Genomic DNA, 16,226 nt, shown 5'->3' on the forward strand with positions numbered 1-16,226 from the left:
ATGAGTGTGTGAGTGTGAGTGAGTGAATGAGTTACAGAGTGAGAGAGAATGAGTGTGTGAGTGATTGAGAGAGACAAGTGTGTGAGTGTGAGTGAGTGAGAGAGATGAATGTGTGAGTGTGTGTGAGTGAGAGAGAGAATGAGTGTGGGAATATGTGTGAGTGAGTGAGAGAGAATGAACGAGTGGATGAGTAAGAGAGTGAAAGAGAGAGAGAGTGAGAGAATAGAAATAATATCTGACTGAGGAGAGGTAAGTGTTGACTAGCTCTCATAATTATTGCCGGGCCTGTGGTTGTGACACAGATCCCCACTCCTCCAAACCTGCCAAATGTACACACACACACACACACACAGATGATTCCAGAGGCCATGTTCCAAAACAAACCTCCACTTAATCTCTGACCTTATCATTGTAGTTATCTCCGTGACCTAGCCCACATTAAGCCATTACTGAAAACCCCTACAGTAATAAACTCTGTGAACCAGGAGACCGAGCATGCACACACACACACACCCCGACACCGACACACACACACACACGTAAGGACATCTGCTGACCAAGTGTCCTTGAAGGTTTACATATCCACAACAACTGGATGGATCTCAAAGACACATTTTCCACCATCAATCTCATAATAATCTCGCCAAAACTCAAGAACAACAAAATAACTGGTTTCCAAGAAACAAAGGCAGCTAAGCCAATCAATCCAGTTCATCAGCATGACCAATATGTTGCTCAAAGCTATGATGTTTCACCACGTCCAACTCTGTCCCACTTCAGGCTGGCACCACAGCCATGGACCCGACTCCAACCTGCCCCACCCCACCCCCACCGAGCCCATGGTTTCAGTGTCCATCATCCCTTGGCTGCCGTTCTGGGAATATTTGCCAGGGCGACCATGTCTCTTACCATTAATGTTCATGGCGGGCAGCACCACGGACATCTTGGGCCGGCTTCCTTTGTTGTGGTTGGTGGCAGGAAGCAGCAGATGATCCTGAAAGCAGATAAAGAGAGAGAGTGAGTAAAGTTGAGAGTGGAGAAAGAAGGAGATGAGAGAAAAGAGAACAAATGAGACCCGGTTCAGAGGACCTGTGGACCTGTGAGACCCAACCTAGAGCAGGGCCCACATGAACAACAGATGTCCTGGAGAGCAGACAGACAGTCGGACACGGGCTGTTCGTAATGAGCTCTTCCAGAGAAGAATCTCTGCTGAGACTCGGAGTGAACTGTGAACCCAGGGCCGAGCGAACATGCCAGCCAAATGCGTTCTGGAGCCCTTCTGCTTTCCCCCACTGGTCTGCGTTGACGGGAGTGTTTTGAATCATGACAATATTGTAAAAAATGATCATAGCTGAATCCATAACAGCATTAGCAACAACTCACTGCCTCAAATCAGATCATTTCGGTAATGGCTGGCTCGCTAAACCTGATTACCTCACTCTTGGACGGCCCTGGGCCACTACAGCTAAGATCCATCAGACTTATGAAGACAGGAGACCACTGACTGTTTAAAGGGCCTCCACCACGATTTGCCAATCTGCCACCCTTATCTTCAGGTTGATAACAATCAACTGAGCCAGACTACTTGAAGGATGCAACTCTAGCAGGGAGACCCTGGAAAGGGAGACTGACCACCCTTAGAAGAGAGTGAAGGAAGGGGGGAGGGAGAGAGAGGTAAAGAGGTAGAACACCAGCTCTACCAGCTCTGTTTTTGTTACTGGAGTGGTGGGTCTGCTCTAACTATGTTCATGTGGTCGACCACTTCAGAGTTGGAACAGCCACATGCTTCCCTCAGGCACATTCATTCTCTCTCTCTTTCTCTCTCTCTCTCTGTCTCTCTCTTTCTCATATACAGACCTACTGTTACACATACACAGAGGGACACACTTTAATGTTTTTATTTAATTTGATCGGAGCAAAGTAATAAAATATACTCAAACATTATTTATTAAATGTTATTATTTTTAAAAGGTTATGGCAGGACAGGACATCTTATGTACTTATTGCATGTACTCACACACACACAATTTGAGAAAAATAACTCATCCAGACACGGTGATAATTTGACAACACATGGCCACTCAAAGTTATACAAAACTATATATTTTCATATTTACAATGCCTGCATAAAGGGGCCCCGTAGCAAAAGCTTGTGGATGTGGCTGAATTCACACACAAACAAACACACACGCACGCATGGACACGCACGCATGGACACACACACACACACACACACACACACACACAGTAACCGAGACCTGCTTCATGATGGTACAAGGTACAAGTGCACCCACTTGCACTAATTCACCACAGCACACACGCACGCACGCACGCACGCACACACGCACGCACGCACGCACGCACGCACGCACGCACGCACGCACGCACGCACACACACACAGACACAGACACAGACACACACCTAGTCCCTCCACACAAAAACACACAAACACAAACACACATATGGAAAAGCCTCTGCTAAAGGTGGGTGAATGGCCCACTGGGAGACAGTAGAGGCCTGGTAGAAACATAGGAAACAGGTGTGTGTGAGCGTGAGCGGTTGAGTGTGTGTGTGTGTGTGTGTGTGTGTGTGTGTGTGTGTGTGTGCGCGCATGTGTGTGTGTGACCCAGAGTGTGAAGGAATGCAGGTGCGGACTGTCACCTCCTTGGTCTCTGGTGTAGTAAAGTGTGTGATGTGTTCCAGTTTGAGGAAAGTGGAGGACCAGAAGCTCTCCATGTGTGACTGTGTGGGAGAATGTGTGTGTGTGTGTGTGTGTGTGTGTGTGTGTGTGTATGTGTGTGTGTGTGACCTACTTCACCTTGTAAACCTTGAGGTCCAGTTCATACAAAGTGCTGCTACTTCTACTACTACTTCTACCAAACCAGAGGCAGAGAGAGGGGGGAATCAAAAGTAAAGTAAAGTCAAATAAAGTAAATCGCCGAAATGAGCTGGCAAATTAAGTCCAGAGTGAGGCACCAACGGTTTGGCAGAGGCCTGAGCACATCACACGCACAGGAAGTGTGAGGAAAAACATCACCGCCCTGGCTGACTCAGTCAATCACTCTCTCTCTCACACACGCACACGCACACGCCCATGAAACAAAATAAAACGCATATGAACAGGTTGTGAAACGCTAATAAAGTCATGGCATTTCAAAAAGGTTAGCCTGCTTTCCTGTTTTCCTGCTCTCTCTCTTTTTCCTTCTTTCTTTCTTTTTCTCTCTCTCTTTCTCTTTCTCTCTCTTTCTCTTTCTCTCCAAGCTCAGAAGCAAATGTATTCAGGGGTATGGAGGGGGGTTCTAAGAACCTCCATTAAGGAAAATATCCTCTAAATCTTCTCGCCCTATTATGATATCTTATAATCTTGTTGGTCCATTTCTTGTCCCCCTCTACCTTACTGTCCCCCCCCCCCCCCCCCCCCCCCTCCTTGCTCACGCTTAGCCCCAGCATCATAAGTATGCATCTGGTTAAAAAAAAGAATCACAAGCCCTCTGGACCGAGGGATGAAGGGGGGAAAGGATAAGTGAAGAGAGAGGATGAGCACTAATGGGAAAGGAGAAGTGAAGAGAGAGGATGAGAACTAAGGGGAAAGGAGAAGTGAAGAGAGAGGATGAGCACTAAGGGGAAAGGAGAAGTGAAGAGAGAGGATGAGAACTAAGGGGAAAGGAGAAGTGAAGAGAGAGGATGAGCACTAAGGGGAAAGGAGAAGTGAAGAGAGAGGATGAGCACTAAGGGGAAAGGATAAGTGAAGAGAGAGGATGAGAACTAAGGGGAAAGGATAAGTGAAGAGAGAGGATGAGCACTAAGGGGAAAGGGGCTTGTGTAGACTGTCACCTCGAGGTTACACACACATCTGGAGCGATCAAACGGCTGTAAAGATAAAAAAGGTGGCGGAACAAGATTCATGCCCTCAGCAGGAGACACTGAAAACCCAAAAATAAATACTTTGCTTGGAGAATCAAGCAGACGATACACATGATCATAAACTGAACCTCATTGTCTTCGTGCTTCAAACGTTTTATTTTATTTTCCCCCTCCCTTGAGGCTGTTCACTACAAGAATGGCTTAATTTCCCAAACAAAAACATCTGTGTTAAAAAGCTCCGCTTGACACTTAGATGTGCCCTCCGGGCTCTTGTCTGAAGGGCCCTGACACTTTACTCTTGACCTTTCACAGGCTCGAGGGGTCATGAGTTAGTCCTTGTAGGCTGCAGAGAAACCTCCCATTGTGGACAGCTCCTTTCAACGGCCTGATGGATGGCACCTGACCTCTCCGTGGCCACTGCGAACGGAGGTCACAGTGGTTGCCATGGCGCTCTTTTCTTGTGCGCCGTGTTTGTCCCACTCAAGGAATGATGGCACCAGAGCTGTAAGTGACCAAGTTTCTTTCTTTTCCTCTCTAGGAAAGTTGGGAAAGGTCTGCAAACAAGTTGGAGAACTTCTGAAGGAACCGATTCTCCATCTGTAGATCCCTCTCCATCCTCTTTTTTTTCTACCTCTCTCTCACTCACTCTCACTCTCTCCCTCTCCCCGTCCTTCCCTCTCTTTTGATCTCTCTCCACAAAATGTGTCAATCTCTCTCTCTCACTCTGCCTCTCTTCCCCCTTCTCTCTCTTGCAGCAGCATCCTGTGAGAAGAAAGGCATGAGATCTACAGAGCCTGTGTTCTGTATTTGAACCTCTCCCTGCTTCTCTGACACACTCGGTCTTGAGGGATTCCGAGGAAGAACACTGGATTAAATTAAGAGTCCCTGCGTCCAGCTCTAGGTCCAGTGGGGGGCTGGGGGTTGGAGTATGTGTGTGTGTGTGTGTGTGGGGGGACGGGGACGGGACTCAGAGCTGTGCACTGGCGGAGAGGGAAACATGTTTGTTTGAGAGGGAAAGTCCCTGCAGAGGACTCCAGATTGGGTCCCACAGGTTCTGGCAGGCCCATACTCACAGCTCCTGGCTCACTGTTCTCATTGTTTAGTCATTATCACTTTCAAAATATTTATATGCGCAGCTATAAACATACCTGCAGGGCTCAGATTTAAGGTCACTAAAGCATTAATGAGAGAGTGAAGAGAGGCAAAACGAGTGGAAAACTGGTGATGGGGTCTAGTAAGTGCTGGGAAGGAGATGAGATGCAATACTGATTCCTGTATGTGTACGGTTACCATGTTTCCTTTTGTGAGTTGCGATCGGGTGGACACATTGTTGTGCGTGCAAAGTTAGGCGGGATTGCCACCGGAGACTGAAGCAATTTAAGAATTCCTTCCGAGTATGTCGTCCGGCCTTATTCAAGATCATCAAGGGATAATTGAAAGCAGGTACCCACAGACGCACACAGACACACACACACACTCACACACAGCCCTTCCTGGTGACGACATGCTGAGCAGTGTGACTAAAGTTGATCAGTGGTTGGGCCTAGATATGGTACTGAGGCTGAGCTCAGATGGAACCTGGTGAACTGATGCAGTGTTATTCAAACACTAGTGTGTGCTGCAAGCCCTGAGACTGCAAAGTAACTGGAGAAAGTGTGTGTGTGTGTGTATTCGTGTGTGTGTGTGTGTGCGTGTGTGTGTGTGTGTGTGTGTGTGTGTGTGTGTGTGTGTGTGTGTGTGTGTGTGTGTGCGTGCATGTGCACATCTTTAGATCTTTAGATCTTGATTTCCCCTCATGCTGTGTCAGAAACAAGAGAAAAAGAGAAAAAGAGAGAAAAGCAAAAGCAGTAGAGAGGAAAACAGTTCCAGAAGAGTATTGGACTGAGAAAGGACACTTTACAGTAAAGCAGAAAGCAGAAAGCGACATGGTGATTTAGGATGGGAACTCTGCTGCCACTTCCCTGTTTCCAGTCACCAAACCAAATCCCACGTAAATCCCCGGGAGGACGTATGAGTGACAGATAAATGTCTGCCTGCAGAATAATTTGTGATTCATGAGGTCTGCTTTCGACTTGATCACAACTCAAACCTCCGACTGTCTGTTTGCCTCGCAGAAACTATTTCACATCGTCAGCACATTCACTGAACACAAATAGAAACTGCAGAGCTTTGATTGGCTGCGGAACTTTTCCACTGCCAATGGCCTGAGCTCCGTCACTGGCAGCAGAACTGAGGCACTGCCATTGGCAGCTGAATTGTAGCATTAGCATTGGCTACAGAACTAATGCACTGCTATTGGTTAGACCTCTGGCCAACAGCCTCCACACAAATCAGATCACACAAATTCCCCTGCACCACATCAAACGGAGACAACGATCACATATCAAGTCTTCAATACGGGACACAATGTGACACCCTCTAATGGACATTTTATGTTTGTTGTTAATGGAGCGGCTTAATGGGATGGTGGTGGTGTGGTGAGGGTTCTCCAGGCCGTCTCCACTCCATTCACCAACCCCTCAAAAGCCTCTTCCTTTGGGCTGGGAGAGTGCCATATACATGAAAGGTTCCGATGAAATGAGATTTTATTAAGGCTTTGGAGTCTTGCTAATCTAGTTTATTACCACTCCACACTAAGCTGTGAATATGTGTGAATAAATTCATGAATTAAAAAAAAAAAAAAACACATATGGTGAGGTTTGAATCTGGGATGAGTGTGCATACCCTTGGTTGGGTGCCCACATACATACACACACACACACACACACACACACACACACACACACACACACACACATACATACGTACATTGGTACATACATACAGTACATGCATAACACTGCAGAAAAGATGGGGTCTAACTCACCCTGTTGAAAGATACCACGTAGAAGGTGTCACCCCTTCGGTTGATCTCGTCGAAGAAGTCGCTGTAGGTGCGGTGAGGGGCGTAATACACCTGCATCTCATTGCCTGAAATTCTGTAGAGGAGAGGGGAAACCGAGAAATACAGTATTGAAGCAATAAGAACAATCTCCACACACACACTCATTATTCCTGTTTGAATTGCTTGAATTAATACTAATCTGTTAATAGTAGTACGGTGTATGGTGGTGCAACCTGGTTTTGAAAAAGTATGATGGAGCAATTGGATTTTGGAATGAGAAGAGTAGAATATATACCATTTTGCATATAGAAATATATTGCTTCAAATCGCAAAATCATAGAGATCACGAGATTTCAGACATTCTTGTCTATACATGGAAAGATATCCTCCCTGACACAACATTTTTCAAGATAGATATAAAAGTATATCAAATTACGGCAGATCTAGATAGCCCTGACGGTCTTAAAAAACAACATATATCATATTGACCGAGATAGAGTTCAGGGGTAAAGGAAGTGAAATTATGCTGAACATAGCCTAGGTCTGTTAGAGTTCAAGTCATCTTCAATCTTTACCATTTCTTTTCCTTACTTTTCTCTTTCTGGATTTGTATTGTTCACTCTAATAAGGAGAGTTAACATTTAACAGTTAAGTGCAACCTCAGGCACGTATATAACAGATATAAATATGAGAGGTGTTGCTGATCTTAAGAGTAGGTTTGGGGTGTGTGCAGGCACTAGTGTCACACAGTGTTTACAAATGCATTCATGAGGGGGAAAATCCCTACCCATCCAAAGACGTGAGAAGGGTCTTAAGTGTCCTCTAGTGAGAACTCCTCTTTCGATGTGTGTATGTGTGTGTGTGTGTGTGTGTGTATATGTGTGTGTGTGTGTGTGTGTGTGTGTGTGTGTGTGTGTGTGTGTGTGTGTGTATCTATGTGCCAAAGAATGCAATCAAATTTCCAAACAGCCGCTAGACGTTGGCATAAGTCAAAAGCTAACCCTCTTGAGGACAGAGAGAGTGGGCACACTCACAAGTGCTCACACACTCACACTCACACCCACACTCACAGTTCCTTACCTCTCTGCTGACTCTGTGTACTGGACAGGCAGAATCTGGGTCACCTCATCCTTATTCCCATTCTCCTTCTGTAGGGTGGCAGCACAAAGAGAGAAAAAGAGGTTACTTAAGGTGTCTGTCTCTGTGTGTGTGTGTGTGTGTGTGTGTGTGTGTGTGTGTGTGTGTGTGCGTGTGTGTATGTCTCTCTGTCTGTTTGTGTGTGTGTGTGTGTGTGTTGACAGTATGGTCACATTCATGTGTGTGCGTTCATGGACTACAGTTGTATAACGATGTATGAGCACCTTTGATTAAAAAAAAAACCTGGACACTGGTTCAAGAGTTTGTAGCGTGTTTGTGTGTGTGTGTGTGTATGTGTGTGTGTGTGTGTGTGTGTGTGTGTGTGTGTGTGTGTGTGTGTGTGTGTGTGTGTGTGTGTGTGCGTGTTTAATTTCATCAGGGGGATGTCCAGCACTATGATTATTGTGCTTCTTTAATAGAGCCTGAATTTCTTCATGTCTGGAAAGTTTAAGCTCCAGCCTGAGTCAGTGGCAGCAAACCTCAGATCCTCCGTCTGGGCAGACCTCTTTGTTATTTCACCACGTCAACCTCTTTTTCTCCCTCTTTCTATGTATTCCTTTTACCCGCTCCCTTTATTCCTCGCTCTCACTCCATCCCTCACTCTCTCTCAATCCCTCACTCTCTCTATCCCTTCCCTCTCCCTCCATCCCTCACTCTCCCTCCATCCCTCACTCTCTCAATCCCTTGCTCTCCCTCAATCCCTCGCTCTCCCTCAATCCCCTACTCTCTCTCAATCCTTCACTCTCACTCTAGCCCTCTCTTTCTCTCTCTCTATCCCTCGCTCTCCCTCTCTCTGGCCCTTCTCCAGTGTCACTCCTCCTCCTGCAGCTCTTGTGGAAAGTGAGTCGTGGAGGCTTGATGGCTTTAGCTTTCTCCCTGCGCAAACTTTTGGAAGAGCGGCCATTTACAGTCTGGCACCAGAGAGGGCCATTCCTTAGAAGTCAGACGACCATTGATCCAGCCGCACTTCCAGGCAAACTCTCCGAAGCCAGAACACTGGTCTGGCCCCAGGTGCTGATTCGTTCAGCAAAGCACTCTCTGCTTTCTGGGTACTCTTTTAGTGTGACTGTATGGGGGCGCTGACTTTATACAGCATGCACACTACTGCTGTGTTGTCCCGGTAGCTCAGGCACTTGCAGTTCAAAGGCTGAGGTGACGCAAGGATGCATAAAATTCAAAATGTGGAAAAATAACTGAAAAAGAGAGAGCGAGAGAGAGAGAGAGAGAGAGAGAGAGAGAGAGAGAGAGAGAGAGAGAGAGAGAGAAAGAGAGAGAAAAAAGGAACTACTGCAGACTTTAATCTTTTCTCCCCTGCCAAAACTTAAATGGTGGAATTATGCAGCAATATAAAATAATGACATTACGGCATGCCTCTTGGCAAGACAACCTGTGAACATAAGCCCCAGGTCTAAATATGTGTGGAGGACAGGAAGTGAAAATGCATGTGTGCATGTGTATGTGTGTGTGCCTGTGTGTGTGTATGAGCGTGTGTGTGTGTGCATGTGTGTGCGTATGTCTGCTTGTATGTTCAATTGCTGTTGCTGTGATGTGGTCATGCTGTCAGAGTGCATTAGTGTGACACTGTACATCCATCAGCCCTTTCCTAAGCTTTGTTGCCAGTGGGTCACAGTGTGTCCCGAGGGCTTCCTGTAAATGGGGCCCTTATGGTATTATGGGATGGAAAAACACCTGTCTGCCAGGGGCCTCATCTACATGCATCATGCATGTGGGGGAGTCATGAGGGGGGCCTCTGAAACAGGAAGTGATGGCAAACAGGAAGAGTAAATCTGCACCAGTACCCTGTAACAGGAAGCCTAATCAACGCAACCTAAACTGCCCAAGACTGCTCAGGGAAGTAATCTATTAAAAGAGGGCACATGTTTATGCCTTTGAAGTGTGTGTATGTTTGTGTCTGTGTCTGTGTGTGTGAGAGAGGCTAGTAGTTTGTTGTAGCAAGACGAGCTTCAGGTAACTAATTAATTGGCCATTTCCTGGTGTGTGTGTATGTGTGTGTGTGTGTGTGTGTGTGTGTGTGTGTGTGTGTGTGTGTGTGTGTGTGTGTGTGTGTGTGTGTATGCGTACATGTGCATTTGAGTGGAGGTGTGTAAACGACAGTGTATGCTGTGCTGTTTCTGCTGCAGGTCACCTCCTCAGTGGGTCACCCCAGCGTGACCAAAACTGATTGTGTTTACATGCCACACTCATGAGCACACACACACACACACTCATGAGCATACACACACACACACACACACACACACACACACACACACACAAGGTGCCAATCAACCCCCACAGAAGTCTCAGAGCATGAGACACAGCAGGGCAGAGAAGGAGAGTAATTGAGTCAGCTCTGTGTTTTACTCATGCCCATGGCATCCACAAAACACAACTTAGGAGATGCAGCAAGCTGGGCCTTTCGGAACAAAATGTCACCGAAACTGAGCCAAACCCGAGGACTTCGCCTGGTCTTCTCATGAATTTCGAAAACAGCAGGGTGCCATAATATTGAAATTCTAATGACAACACGCACTCTTGCTCTAAATCTTCGGAACAAGAGGATGTAGAACAAAACGTGTTCTTTATTTGTCAGCGCAAAGTGGAATATGTCTGACTGATCCCCATAAATGTATCCAATCAATCATGAGCTGTTTAAAAGCAGCTCTAGATCCACTGCTGACAGGCCGCTGGCTGGCCACTCCTGGTCAGCCGTTTCCACAGCCTCAGGCCAGGGCAGCACACGGACGGGGATTTCATCTGCACAGGAAGGTCTCATTTGTCACTGCTGAGTTGCTGCTTTGAAAGGCTTTACAGTAATCACTTCAAGATGGCCAACATTGCTTTCCATTACAGATACAGATACACACACACACTCACTCTGTCTCTCTCTTTTTTCTCTGTCACACACACATTCACACATAAAATCTCTTGTTCATTTGTCCTCTCTCTCCTCCCTCACACACACACACACACACACACACACTCACACACTCACACACTCACAAACACACACACACACACACACACACACACACACACACACACACACACATACACACACACACACACACACACACACACACACACACTGACTCACACAGCCTGTGGCTTCTGGCACTGACTTCAGACAGAGCTGATGACGACGCATGATAAGGACTCCACATCCCTGGTCCAAAGCTGGAACTCAGGCACAGCGTGATGCCAAGCACCGCCCGCCTAGTGCCAAGCAGGCCCCATGCCCGAGCCCACAAGGCGGCGTCTCCGAGACTGGCCCTCACAACTGACCTCAGAACAGTAGAAACCCCCTGCTAAGACATCCCTGACCTTCTCTCTCACGGTGAGAAAGAGCTGACCTTAAATCAGTAGAGACCCATGGTAAGGAGCCCCTGACCCTCTCTCACGGTTAGAAAGAGCCGAGACAGAGACAGAGACAGGGACAGCCATGGCGGGGGAGGAGTCTGGCCAGTCACAGAGTTCACTCAACTCTCTGGTTGCCAGACAAGCTGGAAATGGAATCCTCCAGAGTACGACTTCAACAAGAAGTGTTTACATTATCAATGAGGAATGCACAGGCAGCAATCAGTCCTCCTCACTGTACTCACTGAAGAAAGAGAGGTGGGTGATTAGAAGTGGGAGGGAGAGACAGAGAGAGAGAGAGAGAGAGAGAGAGAGAGAGAGAAAGTGAGTGAGATGATGATGATATGGGAGGAAATGCATGGGACTTTGATGAAGGTTAAATAGAGAGAGAGAGAGGGAGAGAGAGAGAGAGAGAGAGGGGGAAAGAGAGAGAGAAGATGAGTGGGTGAGTGGAGGGGACTGGATAGAGAGAACAGCTATCTGACAAGACTGTTTACTTTCCCAAGAGTCGAGATTATACTGGACAAAGAAGGAAATCCAAGGAAGGAGAGAAAACTAAGGGGAGGAGAGGGGGGGGGGAAGGAAATAAAGAAAAAAAGGAGTAAGGAAGAAAGATACTGTGAGAGAGAGAGATGGAAAGAGAGAGGCAGATGGAGTAAAAGTAGAAACAACAGAAATGGAGAAAGTGAACAGAGAGAGAGAGAGAGAGAGAGAGAGAGAGAGTGTTCTCACAAGGCTATATAAAGAAAATAAACACGCATGAAGAAGTGAGTGATCTCATCTGATTCCATCTGTGTCTCATGTGGCTCACACAGACAATGCAACACAGAATACACTCAGCAGTGTGTGTGTACTGGTGTGGTCCTACACCTCTCCAGGGTGATGATTTTTTGTGTGTGTGGTGTGTTTGTGTGTATGTGTGTGTGCATGTGCGTCTGTCTCTCTTCGTCTGTGTGTGTGTGTGTGCGCGTGTGTGTACCAGGATGGTTCTGGTCTTCGTTTGTGTGTTACTCTGTCGTCTGGTCTTGGTCCGCTCCACCTCGTGCCTGTGCACCCAACCTCTCAGTTCATGAGCCAGCCTGCAGGGAGACAGAAGATATTACATATAACACACACACACACACAACACACACACACACACACACACACACACACACAAAGGGCCACTCCTGAAAACGTGTACACGTACGTACATAGGGGGGTGAGGCAGAGATAGAAAATCACACCACACCAATGTCACCAAATGCACTCACACATGCGCAGAAAGCTCATGGTTGCATAAGTACCAACTGTACAAACATATAATCAAGTTCAAGTTCAAATGAGCTTTATTGGCATGACAAAAAACATTGTTGTTGCCAAAGCTTACACATGTTGTATAAGTACATTTAAATGGTAATAACACATTTCATGAATAGATTTATCAAACATTAACGTTAATTTACATTTCTTTGTGTGTGCGTGCGTGCGTTGTGTGTGTGAGCGCATTTATAGGCGCGTCGCTAAGTGATCAGTCCTCTTTTTGTCACAGTTATATATGTAGTGTGCAGCTAGTAATGCACAATGCTCTTCCTCTCCTAAGAGGTATCTAGCTTTCTCGGAGTCCTCAATCTCGCAGAATTGAGGGTATATGGCTTTAAATTTGGGGTAGTAATTGTTTCTTATGTCAATGTAAATTGGGCAACTGGTGAGAAAATGTAGTTCTCTCTCTCTCTCTCTCTCTCTCTCTCTCTCTCTCTCTCTCTCTCTCTCTCTCTCTCTCTCTTCTCTCTCTCTCTCTCTCTCTCTCTCTCTCTCTCTCTCTCTCTCTCTCTCTCTCTCTCTCTCTTCTCTCTCTCTCTCTCTCTCTCTCTCTCTCTCAGGCTCCTCTCTTCCATATCCCCCTGTCTCTCTCTCAGGCTCCTCTCTTCCATATCCCCCTGTCTCTCTCTCAGGCTCCTCTATTCCATATCCCCCCTGTCTCTCTTTCAGGCTCCTCTTTTCGATATCCCCCCTGGCTCTCCCTCTCTCAGGCTCAACTCTTCCATATCCCCCTGTCTCTCTCTCTCTCAAGCTCCTCTCTTCCATATCCCCCTGTCTCTCTCTCAGGCTCCTCTCTTCCATATTTTCCCCCCCTCTCTCTTAGGTTTGTAAAAGAGCAAGCCTGACTTACTGCTAACAGTGAGTGTGTCCCCCCCCGCTCATTTTAAAGACACTGACGCTGGCAGCTCCCTGCTCACCACAGAAAGTGTGCCCTACCAAGACACCACACTGTACGGTGCTTTGGGACAGGTATGTGACCGGCAGCCGAGTCTTCATCAAACGATCTCCAAACCATGTCTGGGCCCTGAGGCAATCCCTATAGGATCAGGGGTCTAATAGCACATAGGTTAAACCCCATTAAGGGAGGAAGTAAGGTCATATCAGATTGGTTGTCTCCTATATGGCTTCAGTGAGGGGGTCTGGGCTGAGGGGAAGACAGGGGCTGGGGGCTGGAGACAGATGAATGGAGAGTTCCTGGCAGATTGAAGTGAGCATGCTCGCAGCTGAGAAGGGAAGTGTTGGAGCGCGCTCAGTACTCACTTGATGCACTTTGTCCTGTTGACGGGCGGCTGGCAGGGGGACGGGGCTCTGAAAACAAGGGGGGTCTTCTTCACCACCATCAGAGCCTTCTCGTCTGACACAGACCCGTCCACCCTGAATGAATGAAAGAAAGAAAGAAAAGAAAGAGAAAGAGAGAAAGAAAGAAAGAAAGAAAGAAAGAGAAAGGAAAGAAAGAAAGAAAGAAAGAAAGAAAGAGGAAGAGAAAGATAAGGTAAAAAGGAAAAAGAAAAAGAGAGACAGAGACACTATTTATTGGACTGCTCAGACAAGTATGTTGATTCTACCACAAAACTGGAGCCAAAATGGCTCTCTCTCCGTCACACAGATCTGACTGTCCAGACAGATTTACTGCAGGGGCCTGCTCTCTTTACAGCTTACAAGGAATACTGTACCTTCAACACAATCCCTTTACGACAGATTTGAGCGTAACATTATTCTTAAAATATTTGTCCTTTTAAGGAAGAGTTCAGCAAGTAAAGTCAGTAATCTGCAAGAACCTGCACTACATTCTCTGAAAATACTCATGTGTGTAGGGAATGCCATTCTGAAGCCACTTGATCACACTGAATCCTTTTGGAAAGTCATTTTTAAATGAAGGGCTTTTTAACAGGAAGTTGAGACAGATAAAGAGAGCTACTTTTGATGCATGAGTAACATGCGAACAAACTGAAAACAGAAGAGACTGGAAGTCATTTCTGGGGTTTAGGCTCTCTGGGGTTTAGGCTCTAAAATCCCCAGATGAAATATGGAGTGTTACTGAAAGCAGTAGCAGCAGTGAACAGTGTCAGCAGCACAGAGGGTCTGAGTTAAAGAGGGACACCCGGCGCCTGTTAAAGTCACCGCCGCTCCCAGACTCCCAGCCCCCTTCCTCACAGAGACCCTCACTCAAGCTGCCACCGTCACAGATGGCCAACACACCAGCTAGACCAAGTGCAGTCTGTGTAAACCGCCATCTTATCTGAGTAAGTGTGTGTGAGTGAGTAAATGAGTGTGTGTGTGTGTGACTGTGTGTGTCTGTGTGTGTGTGTGTGTGTGTGTATGTGTGTGTGTGTGTGTGTGTGTGTGTGTGTTTGTGTGTGTGTGTGTGTATTTGTGTGTGTGCACCGTGCAACAAAACAAAAAATAACAAAACTCAGCCTTGCCACGACCCCGACTCTTTTTCAGACATCAGACGTGTCATCTGTCTTTTATGTCGTAACATCTCAGCTATGGGTTCCTGCCGTGTCCACACTGGCACTGGCTTCCCACAGCTGCGCCTAAGCAGCATGCTGCTGCGGCTGCGGCTGCTGCAGCTCCTCTGCCTCCTGTGCCTCAGACCACTGGCCAGTCCTGAGCCGCAGTGGGCCTCGCTTCAGGAGCTAATGCCTCGCAGCACAGGGCTGGCCAGAGAGGAGCCTGAAGGTAAATGGAGGAAATGAATGGTGACGCGAGACTAAACCTGCACAAATGCAATTGATGCACACCTGTCAAATGCACTGGGAACAGATGTCCTCAGGACACGGGCGAGGGAGGAAGAGGGAGAGAGAGAGGGAGAGAGAGAGAGAGGTGGAGAGAGAGAGAGAGAAAGATGGATCAGGAAAGAAAGAGAGAGAAGAAGAGAGAAAATGTGGGGCATTCATCAGAGCTGCAAGAGTGATGCAGCGCAGGGAGAGCGATCTGGGGTGTAAGGAGAGGGGGGGGGGGGGTGAAACTGTGGTGATGTCAGTGGATGGTTTGGCGTTGGCGCGGTTTTCTCGCTCGCTCTGTCTTCTGTCAGACACACACACACACACACACACACACACACACACACACACACAATTCACTCGGAATGTCATTCTGACAGCGAGAGAAAGGGGGAAACCAAATCTAAAAGACGTTACACTTTCCGTTCTATAAATGTCCCTGCGCGACTCCATGCTATTTTTTTGTGGTGTTTTTACAGGCTATTATTTTCCAGGACGCATTACATAATTGCATCTGCCGATCCGAATTCTTGGGCGCTGTTCCAACGTTCCGTTCCTGTCAGCCTGGATACAGCCTCCACCTGCAAAGCGGCCATCACCGTGACAACTCCCAGACGCCTAATTGGCCGCGTTTGTGCCCCACTCCATGGGAGTGAGGCGATAGGGTTACACCCGTGGCCTGGAAAGCGGTCCCAGGACACAGAACATGCTAGAACATGAAGGGGCTATGAAGCGGACCCAGGGTGGAACACTGTTGTAGTTGCATAACTATCCACCTGGTTCTAATACACAAATACGGGCAAGTGCATACAGTCTCTCATACATGGATGCATTAGTATGCACAGGCACGCATGCACACACACACACACACACACACACACACACACACACACACACACACACACACACACACACACACACACACACACACACACACACACACACACACACACAC

The 16,226-nt window shown here is 47.2% G+C and overlaps 1 protein-coding gene across 2 annotated transcripts in view; it reads right to left on the reverse strand.

The window, feature by feature from the left end:
• Window positions 1-16,226, reverse strand: part of atf6 (activating transcription factor 6) — a 67,301-nt gene that overhangs the window by 13,786 nt on the left and 37,289 nt on the right. For both annotated transcript variants that reach the window (XM_080860460.1, XM_080860459.1), the window contains exons 11-15: window positions 13,806-13,919; window positions 12,223-12,322; window positions 7,830-7,897; window positions 6,732-6,843; window positions 910-994 (exon numbers count right to left, since the gene is read on the reverse strand). In XM_080860460.1, the coding sequence (XP_080716586.1) occupies window positions 910-994; window positions 6,732-6,843; window positions 7,830-7,897; window positions 12,223-12,322; window positions 13,806-13,919 (479 nt within the window). The remainder of the gene's footprint in view (window positions 1-909; window positions 995-6,731; window positions 6,844-7,829; window positions 7,898-12,222; window positions 12,323-13,805; window positions 13,920-16,226) is intronic.

This window comes from Sprattus sprattus (assembly GCF_963457725.1).
Source record: "Sprattus sprattus genome assembly, chromosome: 2".
Lineage (NCBI taxonomy): Eukaryota > Metazoa > Chordata > Actinopteri > Clupeiformes > Clupeidae > Sprattus > Sprattus sprattus.